Here is a 27740-nt window from a genome sequence, read left to right as displayed (position 1 = left end):
ATAATTCACCTCTAAATTTAACAAGTCATACTAATGAGGTTAACAAGTTTTTGGTGTAAGCCGTTCTTTAAGGCTTTTTAATACTGTCGTATGCTTTTTTTAAATCTACAAACGTTTCACAGATAATGGGTATTAATTTAGGGAGTGATGAATTTTTTCCTGGAGAGTTGCAAATCGGACTTAAAGTGGGTGGCACTCTTGGCTAGTACCTAACAAATACGCACGGCACTGAGAGGGTTAACTACGAAACACAGATGTACCGCAAGACTTTGACACGTGTTTTCTTTGCGTGGGTCGTACGGAGGAAACTATTCACAAATTTGTGTGATGTCATCAGAGCTGCATAAGGCTTGTACCCGCTTCAAAGCGGAATCATTCTTCTCTGGCGAATATCATTGGGGGTGTTGTAAGCGAGATTAATTTTTTAAATTTTCTTCGTCTCTAAATGCCAGGTGGGCATCTAATACCCAAAGAGGTTTAATGTACAAGTAAATACGATAATTTCTGTTAAACTTCTTGCACTGTTTGTCCACAAATCACCACATTTGCGAAGATAAATGCATTGAAGTCCTCATTAGATTCATTCTTGACTTTCTTCATTACTTCATCCATAATGAACAGCAGAGGTGACAAAGTGCTGCCCTCTTACACTCCTTTATATGTTGTGAATGACCATCTCCTATCTGGATACTGCTCTGGCAGTGGTTGTACAACATTTTACTTTGTTGTTTTTCTCCATCTCTGAGTATTAGGCTAAGTTCCACTGGTTTCTCAGTTGCAGACTAAAGGACAACATTTGTTATTTACCCACTGTAACCGTGTAATTCTGAGATTTCAGAAAATTCACTCTTGTAGTTTCATAATTTTTGAGTGAGTAAGTGGTGGTATTTGATTTTTTATGGGTTAAAGCATGTTTCCTGATTTTAGAGATTTCATCCATTTTCATAATCATCATACACAGTTCTGATGGTTATGATACAATTTATTGAATTAAAATATAGTCTAGATCAGCACAGTATGTCTCTCACCTCGTCCCCGACCCTGTATCAGGAAACAGGACTAAGAGTTGGATGAAGAAGCAGTACAAAGGGAGGACAAGAATGAGCATGAAAGTACCGAAGGATGAAAGGATGAAATCATAGTTCTTATTTTCAATACTACAGGCTCTGTTCTCATTAGTCCAATTTCTTGCTCATCTGTTTTGTTTTTCTCAACTTCTGTCTATCTCATTTCTGTCTCTGTGCTTGTGGGAAATGTGCAATAAAGAGATTATAAGAAAAGGGAGGGATGGAAATAAATAAAGCTTTTACAGATAGAACAAACATTGGAGGAGTGGCTTTAATTATTTTTATACTAATCTTGATATTTTCTTCTCTTTCAGAATTTCAACGAGCTGATCAACATCCACAACAGTGCTTTGGAAGCTATTTCTCAACTCTGTTTGAAAGATGACCTATTCCAGTATTCCTCTGGTGCTCGAGAATTTTTGCCTTTTATAAAAATGAGTTACTACCCACCCAAAGTGTTCATCAATAGAGTAATGCCTGAGTACTGGGGGACAGACAGTTACAAAGCAACAGTCAAAGAGGTCAGTAGAAATAAATCTGTATGAAATATGATAGTAAATACAATTCTCCTAACTTTACCACCAGAATGTAGTTCAGTAAAATGCCACTACATATCGCTGATAAATACATACAGAGCATGGGCTAATTTTTTATTTAAAGTATGATTTTAGACTTCATAAACTTTGTAGTAAATATCCATAACATTGCAAGTGCATTGTGTCTACTCTGTGGTGTCAGTCTCAAATTTCAATTTCAAAAGTTTTCTCGTACATTTTAATCAATTCTATTATTCTTGTCATTGGTAATTTCTTAACATTGACACCTAATACATTGATTTAAAGAATATTATCGGTGTTAATTTTTTGGAAATTAATGAAAACTCTTAATTGAAAATGTTTCTGTAATATATATATACCAGTTCCATATTTACTTGCTTATAAGACCTGATTTTTATCTGTTATTTAATCCCGAGAAATTGAGGAGGGTTCTATTTGCACATATCTAAAAATATAAACTGCTAGTTTAACAGCTGGCACATAATTATTGATATCGCGAGGGGCAAATTGGTCCGAACCGATGTCGAGTATTGCCAAAGTTTTGTTGCTTTCAAGATGACAGCCAAAGCCATTTTCTTACATATGGGTGAGTGTAACCTCAGTAATTCATGGTTGAAGAATGTGACCAGAAAACAATTCTTATCAGCAAACATAAGAAGATATCGTTTTAAACTCGCAGAAAGACTTTTATGTTTATCACTATGAGTACTCATGGTATCAAGCGAGTTAGCTGTGCGGTTAGGGTCACGTAGCTGTGAGCTTGCATTCTGGAGATGGTGGGTTTGAATCCCACCGTTGGCAGCCCAGAAGATGGTTTTCCGTGGTTTTCCATTTTTCACACCAGGCATATGCTGAGGCTGTATCTTAATTAAGACCAAAGCTACTTCCTTCCCAAACCTAGTCCTTTCCCATCCTTCCAACACCAAAAACATTCAATGTGTTAATGTGACGTTAAACCACCAGGAAAAAAAAGAAAGAGAGAGAGAGAGAAGAAAGTATTCATGATAATGCACAACTTATTTGATTGAAAATCTCTTTCCAAATGACTTTTGCTGTTAGCAGCCATGCTACCTGATGAGCTTATCGACCAAGACAGCAGTAAGAGGGATGGTTAAGGGTTATAAATTTCATTCTGGTTAGTCCATATTGAACTGAGATTACATATGATTTATTCAGGTAATTCCCCCCCCCCCCCCTACCTATTCAATACAGTAAGCTTTTTGCAATGCAGTTTATTTACATTACATTATAAAGTTCGGTACTAGTTTTGACCCTACTCGGGGTCATCATCAGCTGTAAATATTCAATTACACAATTTTGTAGGAATGCAGCTTGGAGTAGAAAGGACAGCTTGTTTTACTAATAAGTGTTCTCTGACTGAGTTTATTCAAATTGGGCAGTCACCATAGCTGCTCTGTGGCAGTGCCAGGTTTTCAGAGCTGAGAGGAGCTATGCCAAATCCAACTCCTTGGCTGAATGGTCAGCATTGAGGCCTTCGGTTCAGAGGGTCCCGGGTTCGATTGCTGGCTGGGTCGAGGATTTTGATGATGCTTGTTGTTTAAAGGGGCCTGACATCGAGGTCATCTGTCGGAGATTTTAATCGCGCGTGATTAATTCTTCTGGCTCGGGGCCTGGTTGTTTGTGTTTGTCCCAACACTCTCCTCTTCATATTCGGACAACATACTACACTATCAACCACCTCAGAAACACGCAATAGTGATTACATCTCTCCACATATGGTTGGGGTCAGGAAGGGCATCCGACCGTAAAACAGAGCCAATTCCACATGTGCGACTGTTCGCACCCGCGATCCCACAAGGTGTGGAAAAAACGGTAGAAAAGAAGAGAAGCTGTGCCGAGCCCTGAAAGAGAGAGATACCAAGTGAGGTGGAGACGCATGGTAGGGGGTAGTGAGGTGTATGGACAGCTCATTGTATGAGATATATAAAGAATTACAAAAATGGCCTTAAAAATGCAGCAAAATAAAAGTTAACCATCATGTTTCAGGTTAGGACCCTGTTTGGTTGAAATATGCCTCGTACTCATATTCAGAGTATCACGACTGGTTGGTATACAGAGACAACAACCTGTGGTTACAGAATTTGCTGCCACTGAGCTTGAGGGGTGTGCACTAATGAATGATAATGCTTGTCCCCATTGAGCCTGAAAGGTTAATCAGTTCATTGGCATGCAGTGAGGTGTGGCCGGCATATTCTGCGGATATGAACTGTGTTAAACGTGCATGGCATGAAGGGGAGGGGGCAGCTGCCCACCATCTTAATCCTCCTGACAACATTCAGCAATTGACTCAGTTTGCTATCCAAGAGTTTGATAATCTGCACCAAAACAAGTTGGATTCTTTAGTGCCAAGTATGGCTTGTCATGTTCAAAAATGCCTTGAAGCCTGGGGTGGCTATACAAGGTATTGATCTGCCACACAATGAACGATCGTTTTTTTGTTCAGAATCCCACATTACCACCCCTCTGCTTTTGTTGCATTTCTGTTACTTTTGCATAGCTTACTGCATGCTACTTTTTCTTTTTATGTTCCCTTACCGAGCGAGTTCGCCGTGTGGTTAGGAGTGTGCGGCTGTGAGTTTGCATCCGGGAGATAATGGGTTCAAACCCCACTGTCGGCAGCCCTTAAGATGGTTTTCCTTGGTTTCACATTTTCATACCAGTCAAATGCTGGGGCCATACCTTAATTAAGGCCACGGCTGCTTCTTTCCCACTCCTAGTCCTTTCCTATCCCAACATCGCCATAAGACCTGTCTGTGTCGGTGCGACATAAAACAGATTTAAAAATATATATATATATATTCCCTTTGTAATGTATAATAGCAAAATAAAAAGTGCACTAAACAAGAATGTGGTCGACAATTTTTTTGAGCATTTGTAAGGATCCAGTATGCAAGAGACTTTTTTTTTTGTCCTTTTAAAAAAATGGGGAGACTCTTGTATGCAAATGTGAGTAAATAAGGTAAGTAAACAAGGTTGGAAATGTGTTTAAAAGTAAATGTATTTAAATAAATAGTGCATTTTACATTATTTCTTCACTGCCATAAGTAATATTCAGCCTCTTGTTAGCCATCTATGTTGCAAAGATTATCAACATACTTGAGAACCAAAATATGACAAAACAAGAACTCTCTGAGGCTAGAAAGGACTCTGAATCTGCAGATAGTACCTTCGGAATGCAGTTTTGTAAAATGCGACTATGTGTCTTGATAAATATAAAAGCACTGTCTATGTTGAACTGTTCAAGACTGGCACTACAGAGCAGTCGACACTGTAGAAAATATCTACAATTGGCAAATCTTGAGTAAAAAATAGCATTGTCATTCACTAATAAACCAGTTACCAGAAGTAGGAATTCAAAGAATAACAAGAAGAAAGGTGAGTGTTTTAAAGCTTTAATTCTTCACTAGGTGATCAGTGAATGATGTTGATCATACAGTGAATAACTAACTGTATAGCTTCAGGAAGGATAATGCATATTTATTTTTCAGATTCTGAATTAGCATACAGTATTATCTAATTTTTACAAACTTTTAAGTACTGTATTTACGCGAATAATCCCCGCCACCGAATAATCCCCGCACCCTAACTTTAGGAAGGTTGATTTTGAAAAAAAAAATGCCAACATTGACTCAAATAAAACCCGCACTCCAATTTCGTGCCTCAGTTTTTTTTCTTTTCTTTTATATGCAGGTCTTATTCGCGTAAATACAGTATTTCTTTTCTGTTCCTTGACTCTAGTGTTTGCTTCTTCCGGGATTCTTCCCAATTTATTGTGAGCAACTTGGCCCAGTTTCACAGCCAGATGTTCTTCCTGATGTCAACCCTATGTGGACAGATGTATTCACTATTGTGTTTTCTGTAGTGGTTGATTGTGTGTAGATGGATTGCATTAAGATGAACACAAATACTAAGTTGTCAAGCCAGAGGATTTAACCATACGCTGGTAAAATCCTTGATCTAGCTGGAATCAAACTTTGGGCCCTGCAAACCGAAGGTTAGTGTGCTGACTATTCAGTCATAGAGTTTGCTTATTTTTTCAATTCATTACAAATATTTCTGGGGTGTAGGCTTATTTTGGTTTTGACTGGGGATTGAAGGCCAGGTATTCCTGACACTGCATGATTTTGACATGAAAATCTCAGTCTAGGATTGACCGGGATTCAAACTTCAGCATTCTAGGTAGGAAGCTAGCATCTAAGACACTTAGCTAATATCATGCCCCTCTTAAACTCTGGTGTATCTGTATTCTTTGATAAGTATTCATCATCACTGTTGACGATAATGTCTCTCGATGTTCAGATTTCAAGCCTCTGTGAAAGTACTGAATCCTGTACTTGCAACTAGCATTGTAGCCTTGTGTTTGTGTATGTCTCTTATTTTGAACTCACCAAAAATCGAGTTCAGCAATATTCTCGAAGTTCTCCCTTTGCTTCTCTTACTCCTTACTCCCATTTCTTGAATAAGTAACCATTCCTCTTCTGTTCGCTGCACGATTCCACATTGAAGCTGGCTCATACGCACAGCTTCCATGATTATGTCTGTTTCTAACTCGGCTCTTATCTCTTCAACTAGCTGATGTACCCGTGCTTCACTACGGAATTCCCAGAAAGACTGTCTTTGTGGTTTTCCCAACTGAAGTCACATAGATGATTACAATGACGTCAGTAGGAATGCAGTGATTAAAAGCAATGTTATCATATAAAATACTGGAACAAATGAAAAACCTCACATTTTCTCACTTTTAACAAACAGTACTATGCTGCCGATTTAACAGTCCAAATTTCCAGTGCTGGAATGGCCAGGAAGCAGACAGCCGCGAACACTCCTCTGTCATTATTCCATTAAATGTGCACACTGCTCATTCTAATCGATGCCGGTCAGCGGTTGCAGAGTGGGCTTCAGCTAGTCCGAGGGCTCTGAACTCTGACCGATCAACCGAGCCGAGGAGGGGTGACCGTGGCTCTGCCGTGGATCTATGCCTCTGCATTTGGAAGACGGAGAGGGCCTGGTCCTCATTGTCGGCTGTCTTAAGAATTGTTTTCCTTGGTTTTCCAAGGCGAATGACGGGACAGTTCCTAGTATAGGCCACAGCCTCAAATCCTCTCACCTTCTCCACACATCTCCTTCACCGCAACGTATCTCCTGGCCTGAGAGACGGCGTCACCATTTAAGAGGCCCGCCTCCCCCTTCAGGGGAGGAATGAAAACATTTTAGTAGCAGTAGTTCTATTCAGTGCATCACAGTAGGGATTGCTATGATGAACCAGTGTGTTACGTACCAGCAGTATCAGAAAATTTATGAACCAGAGGAAAGGAATGGCATGCTCAAGAAGAGAGAGATGTAACTCCCCAGCTACTTCCGCCAATATTCGTGCAGGCTGTTATACTATGAATGCAGCTGTAATCCCATCTATCGGAGATGAATGGCAGCGTAAGACACAAAGCACATCACAACAAACAATGGTCAATGTAATGTTATTGTTGATCAATTTTATGAGCTTCCTATATTGTAGGCCTACACATGTAGTTTTCTTCTGACTCTGTGATATTAGGGCATCTTATAGAATTATTTAAGCATAGACTGTAGTTCCTTATTCCCCAACTTTACATACAGATTTTCATTAAAATCTGTTTACCCATTGTCTCGTGACTCGCGCTGATATGGACTTAGCAACCAAAATCTTAATTCGTGAATATCTCTGTTATCATAGCTAGAACAGTAAAAATGTATAAGACATGCGTGATTGGAAATTTAATTCTATATAACTTTAGTTATGTAGTATTTATCGATAGGACCGCTAATAACATAAATGTTTGAGAATTAAATTTTAGGCCTTCCCCTAAACTACCATTTCACTTAGTGTGAATAAAATTATTTATGGCTTAGATTGTAGCGACTTATTCCCTGACTTTACATACCGATTTTCATTAAATTCTTTTCAGCCGTTTTCTAGTGATGCACGTATGTACGTATGTACAGACAGACAGAAATTATGGAACATTAAAAAGTGCATTTCCTTGTTACTGTGGACACGACCGATACCGAAATACAATTATTTTTAAATTCTGAGCAGCGTACAGACAAAACTCTTATTTTATATACAGTACAGTAAAACTTGCTCAAAGCGGAATCGCAAGGGTTCGAGTTTCTTTTCCGAATTAGACAAGTTACCAGATTGAATGAAATTATACAAAAGATTCACAAATTACTTACCCCTGACCCATTAGTCTAGTTTTGATGATGCAAATCTCAGTAACACAATATCTTGATGTACAGTAGGTTTTTATTACTCTCGCATAGGCCTGCACTATAACACACTCAACATATTATATACAGCATGTACTCTTATGTAATGTACTCAATGAAAAGCAGACAATTTCTGCCTTATTCTACATGTTTAATAGACAAACTACAGTAAACACATTACACCCAGTATATGTATTTGTCAAATTATTCCTTCTTGAACATGTCTAATGAAGAAACCTGTTTCACCTTCATGGATGTCATGTCTTTCTCAATGCAGTCTTTAGCGCTGTACAGTAGCTCAAGAAGTCGCGGTGAATTCGACTTGACAGCAAATTTTATAATGTCCCTGGCACACTCAATAGCTTATTCATTTATTCATGAGTGCGTATTTTTTCCTGTCTTTCTCTTTCCTCCTCCTCTTCCATGTCTTCATCCCTCGGATTATCTTCTCCATTCTCTGTACGATGGATCTTCAGAAGCTGTACAGCAGACTGGAAAATGTAGTGAGTATCAAACTGGTCGTCGCTGCGAATGTATTCGTCTACATTACATGCAAAATTCTGTTGTTGGCTCAGCGGAGATATCAGTGCAGCATTTTCATTCACTTCCTCAGGTGTGCCGACGTCGTCATTTTCTGCAAATCCTGCTTTTGCAAAACACTTTACGACTATTTGAGGTTTGATCTCCTCCATAGCCAAACTGGTCCAGTTGACAGCATCCAGTATGGAAACTGAGTGTGCAAGGGAGTAGGTGTTGTCAGCTGTATCAACATTCTTCATCAGTGACTGCATCAATAAATGCCTGTAGTGAGATTTAAAGGTGTAAATCAGTCCTTGGTCCATAGGTTGAATATTGAATAGGTTGAACTACCATATTTATTATTTCAATTTAACTGTGACAAGTGGCATTGTCGAGAAAAAGAATAACTTTGCGATTTTCCTTCTTCATCCTACTGTTAAATACGTTCAGCCATTCTTCCATTAGAGCACTGGTCGTCCAGGCTTCCCCAATGCCCCTCCAAGTTACCGGAAGCTTGCGCAAGTCCAAGTTTTTAAAACACCTTGGTTTGGTGATTTACCGATTACCAGGGACTTTTCCATTTCCCCCTCCATCTTACCCCACAACAGTACTGTAAGTCTTTCTCTCGACATTTTACCCCCTACCACTGATGCTGGGGTGTATGCAGGTGAACTTATCAGAAGCCTTTTATTAGGCACAGTCTGATAACTGCATACGGGAGATAAGACTCCACAATGGAATTAATGCCCGCCTAGCAATTCCAAATGGAAATTCTAAGTTCCCATGGAGGGAATTAGATATTTTTCCACCAATAGAGCATATCAAAATCAGATCAAAAATTAAGATGTATGGCTTTTCAGGCGTTTGCTCTATTAACCAGCATTTCTTCTTAGGTCTGGCACATCCCACTCTGAAGAGTCTAGTGGCAAAAGCCTCGTTCTGTAGCATAGGTCCACTATCTATAATCACAAAGAATGGGTACTGTCCACCTAATCAATACTTTATTATATCTTGTTACTAAGCAGTACCGGTTTCGACCTTCACAGAGGTCATCTTCAGCTGGTCATAAGATCTAAAGTTAACTTAAAATAATTTTAAAAACATTACTAAATCTAATGAAGAATGTTACATGATGTCAGTGATAAGATTAAAATATACAATATATAAAATATACAATGATATGATGTATATTTTATATATTGTGTATTTTAATCTTATCACTGACATCATGTGACATTCTTCATTAGATTTAGTAATGTTTTTAAAATTATTTTAAGTTAACTTTAGATCTTATGACCAGCTGAAGATGACCTCTGTGAAGGTCGAAACCGGTACTGCTTAGTAACAAGATATAATAAAGTATTGATTAGGTGGACAGTACCCATTCTTTGTGATTATAGATACTAAGTATCAATACGGACATGAAACTGATAGATTACAATAGGTCCACTAACCGGAAGCTTTCTCGAATGAGCACTGATGAACAATTCCCATACTAAATCATTGATTTCTTCATGGCATGTTACCTTAGATTTCCTCTTCGTTTGTCCATTCCCCTCCATCCACTGGTTAGTAATGTTGTCCTTATGTTTTAAAGTCTCATAAACTTGAGTTTTTTCACATCTGAAACACGACATAATTTCATGCACAATTTTTCCTTTTCACTCACTTCAATAAGTTTCACTTTCTCGTTCAGTGTCAGTGACGTATATTTCTTAGCCATCATGCTGTCTTTAAAACTGAAATAAATTTACTGCCGGGACACAAAGTAAGGGACCTGTTTACCTTAGAATTAGGTTCAAGCTGTACATCAAGATAAAGATCCCTACGGACCATGGCAAGATTCAGGCAATTAGTGGAGATTTAAATCCCATTGTACCAGGAATTTGGGAAACCCTGACCTCATTAGAGCAGCGTGTTACAGTCTTTAAACACCTGACTCTTCCCCTGGCGAAATATTTATGGACCTGCAGTACCGGATATGCCTAAATAAATTTCACAGCTAAAGCATAATTTCCACATTATACAGTAATTATTTTCATAATTTCTTTCCGTTTCCACGTTGAACAGATTCCGCTTTATACAACATAAATAACATACAAAGCCATATCCAGTGCCCCGGGACCATAACTTTCATACACATTGGACAAGTTTCTGCTTTACAGACGTTCCGCTTTGAGCAAGTTTTACTGTATATAGATATGAGCACCCATCGTACCATTGTTCCAGCAATCATTCTTCCTTTTTTCCCCAACTCCATTCTTCTTCCACTACCGAGCAAGTCGGCCGTGTGGTTAGGGTCTTGTAGCTGTGACCTTGCATCCAGGAGATAGTGGGTTCAAATCCCACTGTCGGCAGCCCTGAAGATGGTTTTCCGTGGTTTCCCATTTTCACACCAGGCAAGTGCTGGAGCTGTACCTTAATAAAGGCCGCGGCCGCTTCCTTCCAACTCCTAGGCCTTTCCTATCCCGTTGTTGCCATAAGACCTGTCTGTGTAGGTGTGGCGTAAAGCCACTAGCAAAACAAAAAACAATCAAATTAGTGCTCACCAGGTTTCACACTACCCCCTTCAGTTGTTCGAGGGTGAGGGTGGGGGTCTGTTTTAATGGTGTCTGACCAACGAGTCCTCTGGCGACCTGGTCTTCTTGTACCGCTGATCATTCCTAGGATGATTGCTTTATAAACTGCCTTATTGGTGACTTTTGCAGTCTGCGGTATTCGTAAGAGTCTTCGCCAACACCAGAGCTCAAAAGCGTCAATCTTCCACTTGTCTGCCTGTTTTAGCGTAGGAATATAATAGCGTTGACTAATCTGTACTTGGTAGCCAAACTGATATCTCTGCTCTTCCAGATCGGGGACATAGTCATCATAGCGATTCGTCCAAGCGAAATCCGTCTTTTAATTTCAGGACCGCAATATCCACTTTGATTTTGGCTCTCAAGAAGATGAAATTCTCCACACTCTCCATCTCCTCCCCATTTAGCTTTAGACAAACTGTACCACACTCATGCATAGTCATAATTTTGTTCAGTTTAATCATGAGATAGAGGCCCATTTTTTCATTTTCATCCTTTTGTGTGTTCCTTTTCATGTTTCTGTTTTTCAATGTATAACATGTCATTTTTTATGCTCCTACCTTCCCAGTTTCCTATCTTTGATAATACTTGTCATGTTAAGTATGTCAAGCAAATGATTATATTTTTGATTTATATATTGTATTTCAGGCATGTGCTTCAGCAATGTTAACCCAGAAATTGGAACTGCCTAGCAAGGATGATTTGTCTCTTAGTTCTTTCATTGAAATTTGTCTTGCTGCTTACCCTGAATTGGTAACAGAGTTCAACCATGCTATCTGGTAAGTTAATTAATGATGTCTTGTGTTTTAATCAAGAAGGTACATACAAGAGAAACAGTTCACTCTTGTATGCTGCTTTGTATGGTGCTGTTGTTATCACTGTTCAGAAAGAGAAAACATGCAGTTTTAGTAAAAATTAACACTATTTTCAAAATGCAGTAGAAGAATGAATTTTGATTTCCAATGAGAGAAGAAATTAAAATAAACATGAAAACTAGATATATTATAAAATGAAGTCCATGGTAGAAGTCTGTTGATTGAGAATCACTCCAACAGATTTTATATAGAGCATTTAGTTTAAGTTTATGAAATATTCACCTACAACAAAAAGAAGCTGAGCAGTGGCGATTTCACTGAAGGCAGGCAAGGAAAAAATTACTGTCCAAGAGCTTTCTTCGTTTACGATACTTAATCAGTCAAATTTGTGTGGAAGAACTGTTCAGCATAAAAAGCTGTATAAAAAAGTCCAGGATGGTCTACACCTATCTCACAAGTAATTTTAATGTACGGAAACCCACCTTTTCAATACATGCAAAACTGTTGCACATAAGTTATACAACAACTTATGTACCAAGACAACATAAGACTATTACGCCGCCAACGCGTAACAGTCCTAATATATTTTATATATACTATTTTAAATGCGTGTTGTTATACAACTTTTATCTAGTGTGTGTATATTGCTGCTATATGTGAATTTATTCTCTTGTTTGGTTTTACGAAAGGCTGATGATGATATTGAAAACATGTCGAAACTGGTACCTTCATAATAATAAAAATGTTGTAGTATAACTTATGTGCAACAGTTTTGTATGTATTGAAAAGGTGGATTTCCTTACATTAAAATTACTTGTGTGATTTTCAGTTCAATACAGAACAACCATGAAGTTTCTAACTAACACCTATCTGCAAAAAAGGTAACCCTCAATAAGTATTTTATAGTTTGTAGTAAAAATCAACATTAAAAGTAGGAACCGTACTTTGAGATTAACATTGATCTGGAGACCATTTCCATCTCAACAACTTGAAGTTAGGCCTACAGGGGTCTATACCACGCATGAAGGTTGGCGGCATGTGAAGAAGAGGAGGTCTGTATGATGTATGGAGGTCAGCGTCAAGGAGTTAAGAACTTAAATTATATCTGGATAGTCTCAGCATGTACATAAGGGTGAAGGATCTGAATATCTCCAAGGACTATAAACCAAATGTCTCAAGTTTGTGAGACAGTTTCTATTACCTTTGATGGAAGAAATATTTTGATTTTCTTCCTTGTAATGAATATATTTTGCCTCCCACACTCTATTTTTAAACACATTTTTGTGTGAATTTAGTTGTTTATTTACATTCTTAGAAATATCAAATTATGTGCTTTATTGAAATTAATGTTCCTATTTTCCAATACCTATGTCAGGTTAACCACTGTCAAAGGTGGTGCATTCAGGATAATCTTCTCTGCTCATGTCCACGTTTACCTTCTACCTTTAGCTTAGCTTATATCTGTTCACACCAGGGTACAGAAATGTGCACCTCCCATTTCTTAATTATGTTACATGAAATGTGAATATAACCACACATTTGTGAACTCCTGAGTCCATGAAATCCATGCTACTAGCAGCTTGCACCAGAGCAGGGTACTGCTGGGTCATATCAACATGGCAGACAGATACTAAATGCTTTCTAGGGAGTTTGTACTTTAATGTTTTTTTTTTTTTTTTTTTGTGACCTTCAAAAATTGTTTTCACACCATCATACTTGATGGCTGCATTCATTTCACAGTGTCTTAATAATTGAATCTCAGAATATTGTAATTCAACATAAATATTGGAATAGACACATATGCAACATCTATAATAATGATCTTGTGAAATAAATATCCTTTTCCTTGCTAAATCTAAGCTATTATGTGGTAAGAAAGTAAAAGATATATATTGTACCAGGAAGGCCTAGGTCCTGGTCCATGTTAATTGAAAGAAATGTTATTTCCAGCATTAAAGATCCGACCGACGTACGAACATCCATGTAAAGAATGTTCCAGTATGTGCCAGACCCTACGAGTGCGCTAGGCGGAGTCAAGTGACGTCACCTGTCGCTTGAAGCTCACCTCCCCTAGAGATATTTCTCGAAAGAAATTTTCTTTTAACAGCTTTTTAACGCCTTAACCAATTTCAACGGGACAAACGCTGAATTATAGCAAACATCATAAAAGTTAATCCCCGTAAATTTCAAATTAATTCATCAAACGGTTGTTGAGTTATAATAATTTAAAGTCTCAACGAAATTACGTAATCACGGTCACATGGCCGAGAGAGCCGTCACCCCTCCCTGCGCTGGTATCTATATATGTCAAGGCCAGACAGCCCGCAAACTAGTACAAGGACAAGCAAACAGCTGTGTGAGTGAGATAGCGAAGAGACCGGCCCGCGTACAGTATGTTCGCGCAGTCACGGTAGAAGTACTTTCCGTCGTATCTCCGGAAATCAGATCGAAAATTAGATGGATGGCTTGTCCGGCGTTCGCTCCATTAACCAGCGTTTCGTCTTAGGTCCGACACTAGACTCTTCAGAGTGGGATGTGTCAGACCCCACCCACCGACGCCGGGGCGCCGGAACGCGAAATTCTATCACCGATAGAATTATTAAAAGACGTCGCACTGCAGTTAGTATACCGCGTCGCGATTACAATATAATCCTAAAGACATTTAAGACTGTAACGCGAGTGAACTTATTGGAGTACAAATATTAACTATTTCATTACGTGTGGACTTAGGTAACTTCAAGTAACATTGAACTTCTACTGAGCCTAATACTTAGAATTACCAGAACTCATATTCACGTCACATCAACATAAGACTCACAGTAGTAATTTGAGTGAAAAAGTGAGAACTTTTCTGTGTTAATATACATTATAGTAACAGGATTAGCAGAAAATAATCCCTAGCAACTTCAGACTGTGTTCAAAGACTGTGCTCATCGACTTACTTTTTTTTTTTTATGTGAACTGTGTGATTATGAACGTTTCAATAACGACTGTAAATAGCATTTCGTACAGAAAGGACTGTGATTCTTCATACACCATAAATAGTGTTCAACAGTGTCAGTGATAAACTACTCACACTAAGTAAATTTTCGTGTGCGAAAATCACCCGAACAAGCTACAACTCAACGTGATCCAGTTCCAGCTGTCATCACCTCATTGGGAACGTCAACATCGCCAATCCTGATTCTACATGGAACATTCCAGAAGTCCATCTTTCGACATTTGGTAGCAACAGTTCTTGTCATAAGTGAGTAACAAACTGACTAAACTTTTTCATTTATTTTGAACAGTGAAACTTCAGTGTCGCGTGTGAACAATTTTCATAATTTCTCAAAAGTGATAAATTTAATTTCTCGTAGAAAGACTGTAGGCTTTCAAGTGTGCTATATATCGAGATTGACGAACTGAGAACTGAAAACTTTGATAATTTCTCATATCCATTTACAATTATAAAAGTGTGCTTAGGTTTAAAAAGACTTTAGGTGGAAATTCCCACATATGAGAGACTTTGAAACCAATGATATTTATGCCATTTTTTTAAGGAGATTATTTTCGACATTTAATTTCTATGCAAAATTTGAGTCAATAATCATACCGCAGGGTGAAAAATTAATAAATTGTTTTAAGAAAAAAAATTATTTACCATCTATTATTCGCTCTGCGAGACTATCCTTCTCTGTATCGGCTCCAAAACCCAGTTCCACTCCCTGAGGTCCTACTCATGCCCTTTGCCCACAACTTTTCCTGGTACAGAGAGGATAGTATAATAATAGATGGCGCCGCAACTTCAAGGGCACGATTTTGGAGCCGTACTATAATAATAGATGACGTCGCAACTTCAAGGACTCAATTTTGAAGCCGTACTATAATAATAAATGATGCACTTGCAATAATCGCAACATTCAGGGTTCGATTCAAGTCATTATATTTTGAGCACAGGATTTGACTGCAAAGAACTTGTTGTATTTGACTTATTCGAATATTCCGGAAACATGGATAACTTACTTGCAGCAATCGAAGCTCTCAGGCTTAGCATTAACGATCAAAATGCTAAGATTGATAGGTCTAATTCTCAATTGCAGGCTCAAATAAACACACAAATAACCGCACTACAATCACAAATAGTTGACTCTAATTCTCAACTACATACGCAAATGGTAGAGTCTAATAACCAATTGCAGGCTCAAATGGTAGAGTCTAATTCCCAATTACAGGCTCAACTTCAACAACAAATGCAGGCACAAAATACTCAACTTCAAGCGCAGTTAACTGAGTCAAATAGTAAGGTTGAAGACTTAACTTTTAAAATTGACAAGACCTTGGACACTAAGTTTGCTGAAGCGGATAAAGTCATTAACAAAAGACTCACCGAATCTAGTGCCCTTATCGAGCAACGATTCCGTGAAGCTGGAACTCGCCTCGAAAAGAAACTTACTGATTCTAGTGCACAAGTCGAAGCTACATTGAAAAACATGCGGGATCAGTTTGTTGAAAATTTAGAGTCTATTAAGGAAGAAATAAAGACAGAGGTCGTCAAGTCTTTAGACAAAGATCTTAGAAATGTTCTTCCTTCCGTTCAAGCATTTTCCACTGAACTTAAAGATTTACGGACTGAATTTCAAGAATCCCATGGTAACATCTCACAAACTCAAGCAAAGTTAGCTCAGGTGCAGGAAACCTTGCGAGATGCATTAAAGAGCGACGTGGGTAAATTACGAAGCGAGATAGGATTAATTAAGAGCACGCAAGGAGAACTCGACAAGCGTATTACAGGACAGCTAGATAGCACGCATACCCAGATAGCTGCTTTCTGTAAAGACGTACAAGTCATTAAAACTGACTTGAGAAATGAAATAAAAAGTTTAGACACCTCAATTAATTCTAAAATTAAAAATTTGTCCGAAGAAATGAATCAAATTAAACTTAAAGAACATACAACTGATGTCACAATTCCTGGTTCGTCGAGGGAAATACACAATACAACTACCCTTATTAAAGTACCAGATGACAAACCAGTCAAATTTTCAGGACGTGATGAGTACACTGCTCGAGAATTTTTGTTAAATGTCGACGATTACTTGGAAGAGAATAGGGTAGAGGACGATAGGAAACTTAGAGTAGTATCCAAACTTCTAGAAGGACGAGCCTTATCATGGTTCATAGCTTTTAAGAGCAACTTTAAAAACTATGATGACTTTAAACAGGCACTTCTTAAACGCTTTTGGGATTCAGAAAGACAGCACCTTGTCAAGATGCAACTCTACTCTAGCAAATACAATACTTCAGTCAATACTTCCCGATATTCAGATTACTGTCTAATGCAATTAAAGAAACTCCAGTTTTTAGATCCACCTTTGCCAGATATTGAACTTATTCAGATCCTGACACTTCAATATCCGCCTCATGTTCAAGAGATACTAGTCGCTGCCAACATTAAAACATTGGAGCATTTTGACGCTACTTTGCGTAGGTTAGATACGGCTAATACCCAATCTAGTCCGAAAACTAACAGGAGTCGAGAAATAAATACGAATTCTGCGGAAATAAAACCTCCGGAGAGAGAGGAACCCAGGACACGTGAAGAAGGCAGATTAAGCCCTACTAACCCAACCAGATTCCGGAATTTCAGACGTCAGAGGAATCAGGATAGACACCCTTACCAACCTAGGAATTCATGGAGACAGCGCGAAAGCACTCCTGAAGGAAATCGTGAGGCCAGACGGCGAGAACTCGAAAGTAGATGGAAGGACACACGGGAATACATCAGGGAGAGAAACCGTAATCCTGATGAACCTGGAGCGACATCCCTGGAATATCAACGTCAATTCGGACCAAGAGAACAAAGATCACCTGATCCTGACCCAACAGGCACTATAAAAAAAAAAAAAAACGCCGATCTCGCAATAGGGAGATTGACTACCGAACACGATGAGGTCGAAACGTCAAATTATTGTACTGCTGTTATCAATTACTGGCATATTGACGATTCCGAATTACTATTCGAAGACGTACAAACACTAAGGCCAATTATTACACGTTCATTACCTGTCATAACAGTACGCACAGGCAACCTACAGGTGATTACGCTCATCGATTCTGGAGCGCAAGCTTCTTTAATTTCTGATAAGCTTGTAGACTCGCTGAAAGATCAGAACAATGTTTTGTTATTACCTGCAGCTCAGATTAAAGTAAGAGGGATAGTTCCTGATAAGATTGTTAAATGCAAATCCCAGGCATTTTTAGAGTTTGAAATTAACAGTCAGATGTTCGAACACATATTCTTGGTAGTGTCACGTCTTAACTTCAACTTAATACTTGGATCAGATTTTATGATCAAATACAAAGGAACCATTGACTATGATGCCAACCTCGTAAGATTACAGAATAATTCCGTAGAACTACAGCTGGTAGGACGAGGTGACCTGGAAGTTCAAGAGAACCGGTTTTGAAGAAGCCGGTGGTGACATTATTAAGCCCGCTGTAAGTGAGGTTGCGCCAGCCGTAGCAGAAAGTAGAAAGGGTGACCAAAGTGAGGACGATGCAGAGTCCCTATTCAATGAGAACTCCATTATAGGTCCGGATTATATAATGTCAATAGCCAGTGTGGTTGAAGACCCGGAAATTAAATTAAAATTGGAGGAGGCTAAAAATGACGTTCTACAGAAATTTGCATGTGTATTCGATGACAAGCCTGGAGAGATAGCTGACTACGAATATCATCTTGATGTAAATGACTTGTCTCCTTATCAGAAGAAACCATATCCCGTACCCGAGAAATATCGAGAAGAAGTTCGTAACTTAATTCATAAAATGACAGATGATGGGATAATTTCGCCTTGCGTAACTAAGTACTTGAATCCATTGGCCATAGTACGTAAGCCTAACGGCAGTATTAGAATTTGCCTCGACGCAAGGGTCCTAAATGACCGACTGACCTTAGAATATGACCGTCCTCCATTACTTAGGGATATCATCAGAAGATTCCACGGCATGAATTTCTTTAGTTGCCTTGACGGAACTTCTTCATACTATCACATAAAATTGGATGCTGAAAGTAGGCTATTCACAGGCTTCTTATTTGAAAATAGGACCTATGTTTTTAACAAAATGCCCTTTGGAATTAAGAACTCGGGAGCTGTTTTGATCAGAGCCTTGGAGAAACACTTATCAGATGATGTAAAGGACATAACTACGATTTATGTTGATGACATTTTGATTGCCTCGAAAACTTTCGAAGAGCACGTGAGAGATGTCAATCTGGTCCTGCAGGAATTGGAGAAGAAGAATTTCAAGATAAATGCCCAGAAAAGTCAACTTTTCCAAACATCAGTATTATTCTTGGGACATGTAATTAGTGGTGATGGAATTCAACCCAACCCTGCCAAGATTAAGAGTATCATTGACTTTCCTAGACCTCAGCGCATTAGAAACGTGAGACAGTTCCTAGGACTTTGTCAGATATTTTCTCAACACTGTCCAGACTACACTGAGACGGTAGCTCCTCTTCAGCAACTACTACTTAAGAATAATAGATGGAAGTGGACTGAAGAATGTGAACGAGCTTTCCTTGCCACCAAGGACATGTTGAAAAACTCTGTTAAACTAGTTTATCCGGATTTTTCTCTTCCATTCTTCATAGAGTGTGATGCCAGCTCTGTAGGAATAGGCGCAGTGCTGTATCAAGCGAGACCTGAAGATCCCGATTACAGACTTTTCATCTCGTTTTTAAGTAGAAAACTACGACCTCACGAAAAGTCTTATACCATAACTGAACTCGAAGCTTTGGCTGTTGTTTTTTCTCTCCAGTATTGGAAGAAAATTATCTACGGCTATCCCATTACGATTTACACAGACCATAAAGCTCTGACATTCATACTATCATCCGACATGACAAATGAGAGAGTTTCCCGATGGGCCATTTTTATTCAACAGTTTGACCTCACTGTAATACATAGGCCTGGTCGGAAGAATGCATTAGCAGATGCCCTCAGCCGCAACCCTGCTGAAGTTATTGAAGTTCACGAGGTTAACATCATGACTGATGATGACGAAGAATGTCTTCGCAAACTTCGTTACCTTACCCAGATGCAACGAAGAGACGCCAATTGTAGGGAATTAATTCGATTTTTATCAGGTTCGATTCCTGCCGATGATGATGAATTCCCACGTCTCCAACGACTTTCTTCAAATTTCTGTTTAAGGGATGGAATTCTTATGAAACACATTGACTTAGCCAAGACGCAATGCAGGATTTATGCACCTGTTAAAATCAGGAAGGCTATCATATGGCATTGTCACTCAATTTCAGGTCATGCTGGTACGGATAAAGTTCTCAACCTTATTAAGGAAAGGTTTACATGGGAATATCTTAGGCGAGACATTAGGAGAATTTTACGGTCCTGTGATTTATGCCAGCGGATCAAGCCGAATAATTATCTCCTCAAGGAATTTCCCAAACCGCTGATCCCGGAAAAGCCCGGAGAAATAATGGCAATCGATCTGTACGGCCCTTTGCCAAAGGCGACCAGGGGGAACCGACATGTCATCGTAGTTGTGGATGTCTTTTCCAAATATACTATGTTATTGCCTATCCAGAAAGCTAACGCCGGTAACATCTTAAGGAGGCTGAAAAGAAACATCATCCCTGAGAGGGGAAAGCCTGAATACCTACTAACGGATCACGGAACGCAATTCACTTCCGTAGAATTCCAACAGGCTTTGGAAGAGCTCAACATTCGACATATCATGAATTCTATTAGGCATCCGGAAGCTAACCCTGCTGAAAGAATAATGAGAGAACTCGCTAAATTCTGTCGAATTTATTGTAGTGAACATCACTGGAAGTGGATCGAGGTCTTGCCAGTCATGCAAAAAATTATGAACTCTATTGTGCATGAATCTACTAATGACATTCCTCTCAGCCTACATCACGGGTCAAAACCAGAGCGACCTTGGGACAGAATATTACCAGCCCTACCAAATGCTAATGTGCCGCAGCAAGTCAAGATCAACGACGCGCTGATCAGGTTAAGACATGCAGCCGCCATCAGAGAACGACGCCAGCGTAATAGGAAGTTCAGAAGACCATTGAATCCTGGAGACCTTATTTTAATACGGAGACCAGCTACCTCCAACCCTGAGAGAAGGATTTACGCTAAGTTCTGTCCACTATTCGTAGGTCCTTACCGTATCCGCACTGTATTGAGAAACGGGGCTTATGAAATTGTAAAATTGGACGGCACTTTCGAGGGTATTTATAACTCAGCCAATTTAAAACAATATGTACCACAGGAAGAGTAAAGCCTGGAAGAGAAAATCCTGCGTATTTTCTTTTCGTCCAACCAAGGGGAAGATGTACCAGGAAGGCCTAGGTCCTGGTCCATGTTAATTGAAAGAAATGTTATTTCCAGCATTAAAGATCCGACCGACGTACGAACATCCATGTAAAGAATGTTCCAGTATGTGCCAGACCCTACGAGTGCGCTAGGCGGAGTCAAGTGACGTCACCTGTCGCTTGAAGCTCACCTCCCCTAGAGATATTTCTCGAAAGAAATTTTCTTTTAACAGCTTTTTAACGCCTTAACCAATTTCAACGGGACAAACGCTGAATTATAGCAAACATCATAAAAGTTAATCCCTGTAAATTTCAAATTAATTCATCAAACGGTTGTTGAGTTATAATAATTTAAAGTCTCAACGAAATTACGTAATCACGGTCACATGGCCGAGAGAGCCGTCACCCCTCCCTGCGCTGGTATCTATATATGTCAAGGCCAGACAGCCCACAAACTAGTACAAGGACAAGCAAACAGCTGTGTGAGTGAGATAGCGAAGAGACCGGCCCGCGTACAGTATGTTCGCGCAGTCACGGTAGAAGTACTTTCCGTCGTATCTCCGGAACGCGAAATTCTATCACCGATAGAATTATTAAAAGACGTTGCACTGCAGTTAGTATACCGCGTCGCGATTACAATATAATCCTAAAGACATTTAAGACTGTAACGCGAGTGAACTTATTGGAGTACAAATATTAACTATTTCATTACGTGTGGACTTAGGTAACTTCAAGTAACATTGAACTTCTACTGAGCCTAATACTTAGAATTACCAGAACTCATATTCACGTCACATCAACATAAGACTCACAGTAGTAATTTGAGTGAAAAAGTGAGAACTTTTCTGTGTTAATATAACATTATAGTAACAGGATTAGCAGAAAATAATCCCTAGCAACTTTAGACTGTGTTCAAAGACTGTGCTCATCGACTTATTTTTTTTTAAAATGTGAACTGTGTGATTATGAACGTTTCAATAACGACTGTAAATAGCATTTCGTACAGAAAGGACTGTGATTCTTCATACGCCATAAATAGTGTTCAACAGTGTCAGTGATAAACTACTCACACCAAGTAAATTTTCGTGTGCGAAAATCACCCGAACAAGCTACAACTCAACGTGATCCAGTTCCAGCTGTCATCACCTCATTGGGAACGTCAACATCGCCAATCCTGATTCTACATGGAACATTCCAGAAGTCCATCTTTCGACATTTGGTAGCAACAGTTCTTGTCATAAGTGAGTAACAAACTGACTAAACTTTTTCATTTATTTTGAACAGTGAAACTTCAGTGTCGCGTGTGAACAATTTTCATAATTTCTCAAAAGTGATAAATTTAATTTCTCGTAGAAAGACTGTAGGCTTTCAAGTGTGCTATATATCGAGATTGACGAACTGAGAACTGAAAACTTTGATAATTTCTCATATCCATTTACAATTATAAAAGTGTGCTTAGGTTATAAAAGACTTTAGGTGGAAATTCCCACACATGAGAGACTTTGAAACCAATGATATTTATGCCATTTTTTTAAGGAGATTATTTTCGACATTTAATTTCTATGCAAAATTTGAGTCAATAATCATACCGCAGGGTGAAAAATTAATAAATTGTTTTAAGAAAAAAAATTATTTACCATCTATTATTCGCTCTGCGAGACTATCCTTCTCTGTATCGGCTCCAAAACCCAGTTCCACTCCCTGAGGTCCTACTCATGCCCTTTGCCCACAACTTTTCCTGGTACAATATATATATATAAAATTTTTTCATTTTATATGGTCTTTGGCCTGAAGAGGTTAAGTTTATTTTTTATCAGAAAATCGTGATGGGATACAGGATTATGTTGAGAATGAAGAGTTGGTTAATCCCAACAAAATGGGGGCAGTTGACAATCTTATTTGGTTGTACGTTTTGAGGATCCAGTCGATGCTAGACTTCAGTAATTTCTTGTATGAATTATTGAAATGATTTTCTTCCCTTTTTTTTCCTTTTTTTCTTTTTTCAGGCTGTTGTGTCAGAACGAAGCTTTTGGTGACGACATTAAACGAGCACATATAATACAGGTTGGTACTGAGCATGATAAGCTCATATTGGGTTGTTTTATATAGTATATATGAGCTTGAGATAAATTAATTTATATATGAGGGCTGTTTCTTTACTAGTGGCAACACTGTTGTATGTATACCAGAAAACAGAACCAGTGTTTCTTGCCTATACTTACGTTAGGGTCGTATACAACCTACCCTACAGTTCATGGACTCGTCCATACAACACTCCATGCATGCACTGTGTTGCAAAGAATAGTGTTGTCTGTGAGAGTCCTGTTGAACGGTTGTTATCCAAGATGTTCTCAAAACAGAAACAGCACAGCTGGATTTAAATTGAATGTGCCCATGGCCATACAGTAACTCAGTGTCATGAAATACTTTGAACCACATTACCTTACACAACTATGGAATGGTGAGTTGTTCAATGACAGACAACAGCAAATGGCTGACAGGTCTCAGCCGGGTTGCCCTGGTGTCAGTGACGAGGACGGGTTGCTAGTTGGTGGGTTAGGAAGCGATACAACCCAGATGGCTTGTGAGTTATCCTGAGAGAGAGGCAAAGTGTCTAAACTGGGTTTTATATCCTGAAATACCGTCTTGGTATGAGAAAAATTGTATTGTTATGAGTTCCACACTAGTTGACGGGATTTCAGAAAAACCAATGGTACGATGCTGCGCAAACCCATTTGGAATGCTATGAGTGCAAAGGGCAGGTTTTCCCATGCCCTATTATAATGGTGGATGAGACATGGGCCCAAACGTACGAGCTCATTATAGGTCCCCACTGAAGTCAAAAGGGTGTTAGAATGGCAGCAATGTGAAGGTGATTCTGGTGTGCAGCTGTCATATCGTTATCTTAATGTATACCATACCCCAAGGACAGACAATAATGCACAATATTACCGTTAATTTTTGGAAGATCACCTGGAAGCAGCGTTGCACAAGAAGCGATGACACTTTTTACAGACACCTCCCATCATTTTGCAGGACACTGCTTGGGCACATGTCGCGCAAGTGGTGAAATTTATATGCTTGATAGGGCGGTAAAGTGCTCCGTCATCCACCATACACACCAGACTTAAGCCCATGTGATTTTGTTTTGATGCTGAAGATGAAAGGTGTGGAAAGTAATGGAACAGAGGATTTGGAAAACAAATAATAGAATAATTTCAAACAATGTATAAAAATTGTTGCTTGAATGTCCAGACACACACGGGGAGGACAGAGTGGTTTTGGAATTAAACTGGACTACAACAAGAAAGTGCGCTGTTACCACTGTTATTGACGATGCCTGTTGTTTAAGGGAGCCTGACATCGACGTCATTGGCCCACCACTGTTATTCATAATGATTATGGACGAAATTGTGAAGGAGACAAAGATACATTTCAGGAGTTCAGTCTCAAGATAAGCAACCTCAAAACAGTAGTGATGGCAATAAACGGAGAGGGATGACCAGTGAACATCATGCTAGGAAACCATCTACTAGAAAGTGTGGAAAGCTTTACATACCTCAGCAGTGTAATATCTCGAGATACACTAGCCACAAAGGAGGTGGCAAATAGAGTGCAGAAGAGCTCTCACTTTTACCAGCAAGTACGAACACTCCTCTGGAATCCCAAAGTACCAGCAAAATTAAAGCTGGTGATGTTCAATCAGTACTTCATACCAATCTTAACCTATGATATTGAAACCTGCATCCTCACTAAGAAAGACTCATCAAGGTTGCAGGCCTCTGAGATGAAGTTCCTTAGGTCCACAATTCAAAAAATCAAACTGGACAAGTTAAGGAATGATGTGGTTAGGACCGAGCTCGATAGCTGCAGTCGCTTAAGTGCGGCCAGTTTCCAGTATTTGGGAGATAGTGGGTTCGAACCCCACTGTCAGCAGCCCTGAAGATGGTTTTCCGTGGTTTCCCATTTTCACACCAGGCAAATGCTGGGGCTGTACCTTAATTAAGGCCACGGCCGCTTCCCTCCCACTCCCAGCACTTCCCTGTTCCATCGTCGCCATAAGACCTATGTGTGTCGGTCCGACGTAAAGCAACTTGCAAGAAGAAGAAGAAGAAGATGTGGTTAGGAAGGAAGCTGGGATTTTTACATCATTGTTAGATTGGGTCAGCATGTCCAGACTGAGGTGGTTTGGCCATGTAATGAGGATGGAGCCAACAAGGACAGCGTATGTTAACTTGGAGAGAAATGTGGCAGGGAAACAGATGGTGGGAAGACCAAGAACCCACTGGATGGGCATCGTAAAGATGGACATTGCAGATCGGGGAAGGACACTTGAGGACGTCATTAACAACAGAACGTATCTCAATAAGACAGAATGGAAGAGACTCGCCAACAGTACCTGGGAAACTGGAACTGTAAAATGATGATGATGACAAGCATAAAATATGAGGAGAGAGAGTTGAAGATAATGCTGTTTGCAGATGACACTATGGTGTGGGGAGCAAACAGAGGGGAAGTACAAGGGCAACTCAGCATGTTGAGCGAGATGATTGAAAATTATGAAATGAAAATCAGCGTGGAGAAGAGTAAGAAAAAGGTGTTGACTTGAAGAGAAAAGGAATTCCAAAAATAAAGAGACAAAACCTTGAAATTGTGGAGAGCTACAATTACTTGTGAAGCAAACTGATGCAATAGGCAGTGGTGGACATGGATGTCAGTAAAAGGATTCAAGACAGAAATGCATTCTGCCAGAGTGGGAGAAACCTAGTGTGGAGGAAGGAAATACCAATATTGGCATATTCAGCAGTGACTTGGACATTGACAGAATGACAGGAGAATAAAATCCAGGCCAGTGAATTGAACTTTTGACGAATTATGATAGGCAGGATGAGAAAGGACAGAGTAAATGAGGATGTCAGAATGGAAATTGGTGTGGAAAAGCTTTTTGACTGAATGGAGAGTGATAAAATTAGATGGTTTGGGTATGTTAAAAGGATGGAAGAGGGAAGGATGCTGAACGGATGGTGGAAACCCAGATAGAAGGAGGGAGGGTAAGAGGGAGTTCCAGAATAAGGTGGTTGGAAACCATCAAGAATAGCATAACTAGAAGAAATCTAGATCGGAACACAGTTAAGGAGTAACAATGGTGGTTGGATAGAGGAAGCTGGAAGAGAAAAAATGATGATGATGATGATGATGATGATGGTGGTGGTGGTGGTGGTGGTGGTGGTGGAACCGCTTCATGGCATCAACTTCTGAACTATTCACTTTACAAAGGTGAAAAAAGAGAGTATCCTCCTAATTCAATACAATAAATATTCCGTCATTAGACGGAGAAACATAATGAAAGAGCAAATGAAAAAACAAACAAAAGAAAGCCTAGACGGAAACAAAATTAGCACAAATATACAATATTTACATCACTATGCGGAGCAAAAAACAACTCACTGCAACAAAATTCAGTGAAAAGGTGTTAATTTAAAATAATAATTGAAACTAAAAACTGTGTTAACCAAAGAAAATAAAGGAATGAAAAAACAAATGATGTAAATGGAAATGAACAATAGTAGTTGCCTACTAATAGAGAAACAGCCCTTACATTTTTAATGTTCAGCTTGTTTTGAGATTAATTTTATGATTTCATGAGTATTTATATCAAGCTTTTGGCTTTTGGTTCAGGCACTAGCAGAAATCCAGTTGGCACTGGCTATGAAACAGCTGGAAGATGAAGAATTAATTGTTGCTGTAAAGAAGGCAGACTTATCTGCAATGAGAAAGCTGTATTCATCAAAATTCTTCTTGCCTGCTGCTGGTAAGAGAACCATCCTCTCTTGTTTCTTGGTTTCTATAAATTCCCAGGTACCGACATGATGCATAAGAAAAGACTTGCTAATGGCTTAGAATATACAGTATCATTTAGGTATTGTATAGAAATTGCAAAATTAATGCCTTCATTTAAAATTGCATGAAAACCTTGGAATAAAAATAATCTTAAGATTACTTTAGTGGAAAAATTTATGACATTGATATTTGAACATGTTCCTTGCAGTTCTTATTTGTCAACACTGAATTTGCATACTTCCCAAAATTGCAGGATAAGTAACTACTGAATGTCTTGGGGACACATTTCTCAGAACTAATGGTAACATTTTTACAGTGAAACCTCATTAGTGCGTTCTTCATTAACACATTTTCCCCGCTTAGCACGTCGTGAATTCGAAGTCCCAACACTCATCATATTAAAGCTATATAAAAATACCTCACTTAACGTATCACAACTTTTTGCTGTTACCGCTTAGTACGATCACATTTTTCCCAGATCTGAAAATGTTACTGTATTTGTCAACACTTGTGAAAGAAATGTGATTTCCATTTCGGGTAAGAGCTGTCGCCACAGTTGCGTGATTATGGGAAAAGGCCTTCTTGAACTTCAAAGGATAAGTTGCACTTTCGGGGAGCAAGCTGTTAGCCTCAGGAATGTTCAGTTTTGCTTGCCGGTTAACAGCGAGATTGCTGAATAGCAGAGTGAGCCTGTTTATGCTTGTATTTCACATTCCATTCAGAAGGTAGAAATGTATTTTGTGTTGATTGGTACAGTGAAGTGT

General features: G+C 39.1%; 1 protein-coding gene across 1 annotated transcript in view; it reads left to right on the top strand.

Annotated features, from left to right (window-relative positions):
- Positions 1–27740, top strand: part of xmas (RRM_XMAS2 and SAC3_GANP domain-containing protein xmas) — a 224530-nt gene that overhangs the window by 156851 nt on the left and 39939 nt on the right. The window contains exons 20-23 of the mRNA XM_067154007.2: positions 1382–1588; positions 11635–11765; positions 23142–23199; positions 26815–26947. Coding sequence (XP_067010108.2) covers positions 1382–1588; positions 11635–11765; positions 23142–23199; positions 26815–26947 — 529 coding nt within the window. The remainder of the gene's footprint in view (positions 1–1381; positions 1589–11634; positions 11766–23141; positions 23200–26814; positions 26948–27740) is intronic.

Source organism: Anabrus simplex, chromosome 9, assembly GCF_040414725.1.
Source record: "Anabrus simplex isolate iqAnaSimp1 chromosome 9, ASM4041472v1, whole genome shotgun sequence".
Classification (NCBI taxonomy): Eukaryota; Metazoa; Arthropoda; class Insecta; order Orthoptera; family Tettigoniidae; genus Anabrus; species Anabrus simplex.
The sequence above is the reverse complement of the archived record's forward strand: the minus strand, read 5'-3'. Positions and strand labels throughout refer to the sequence as shown.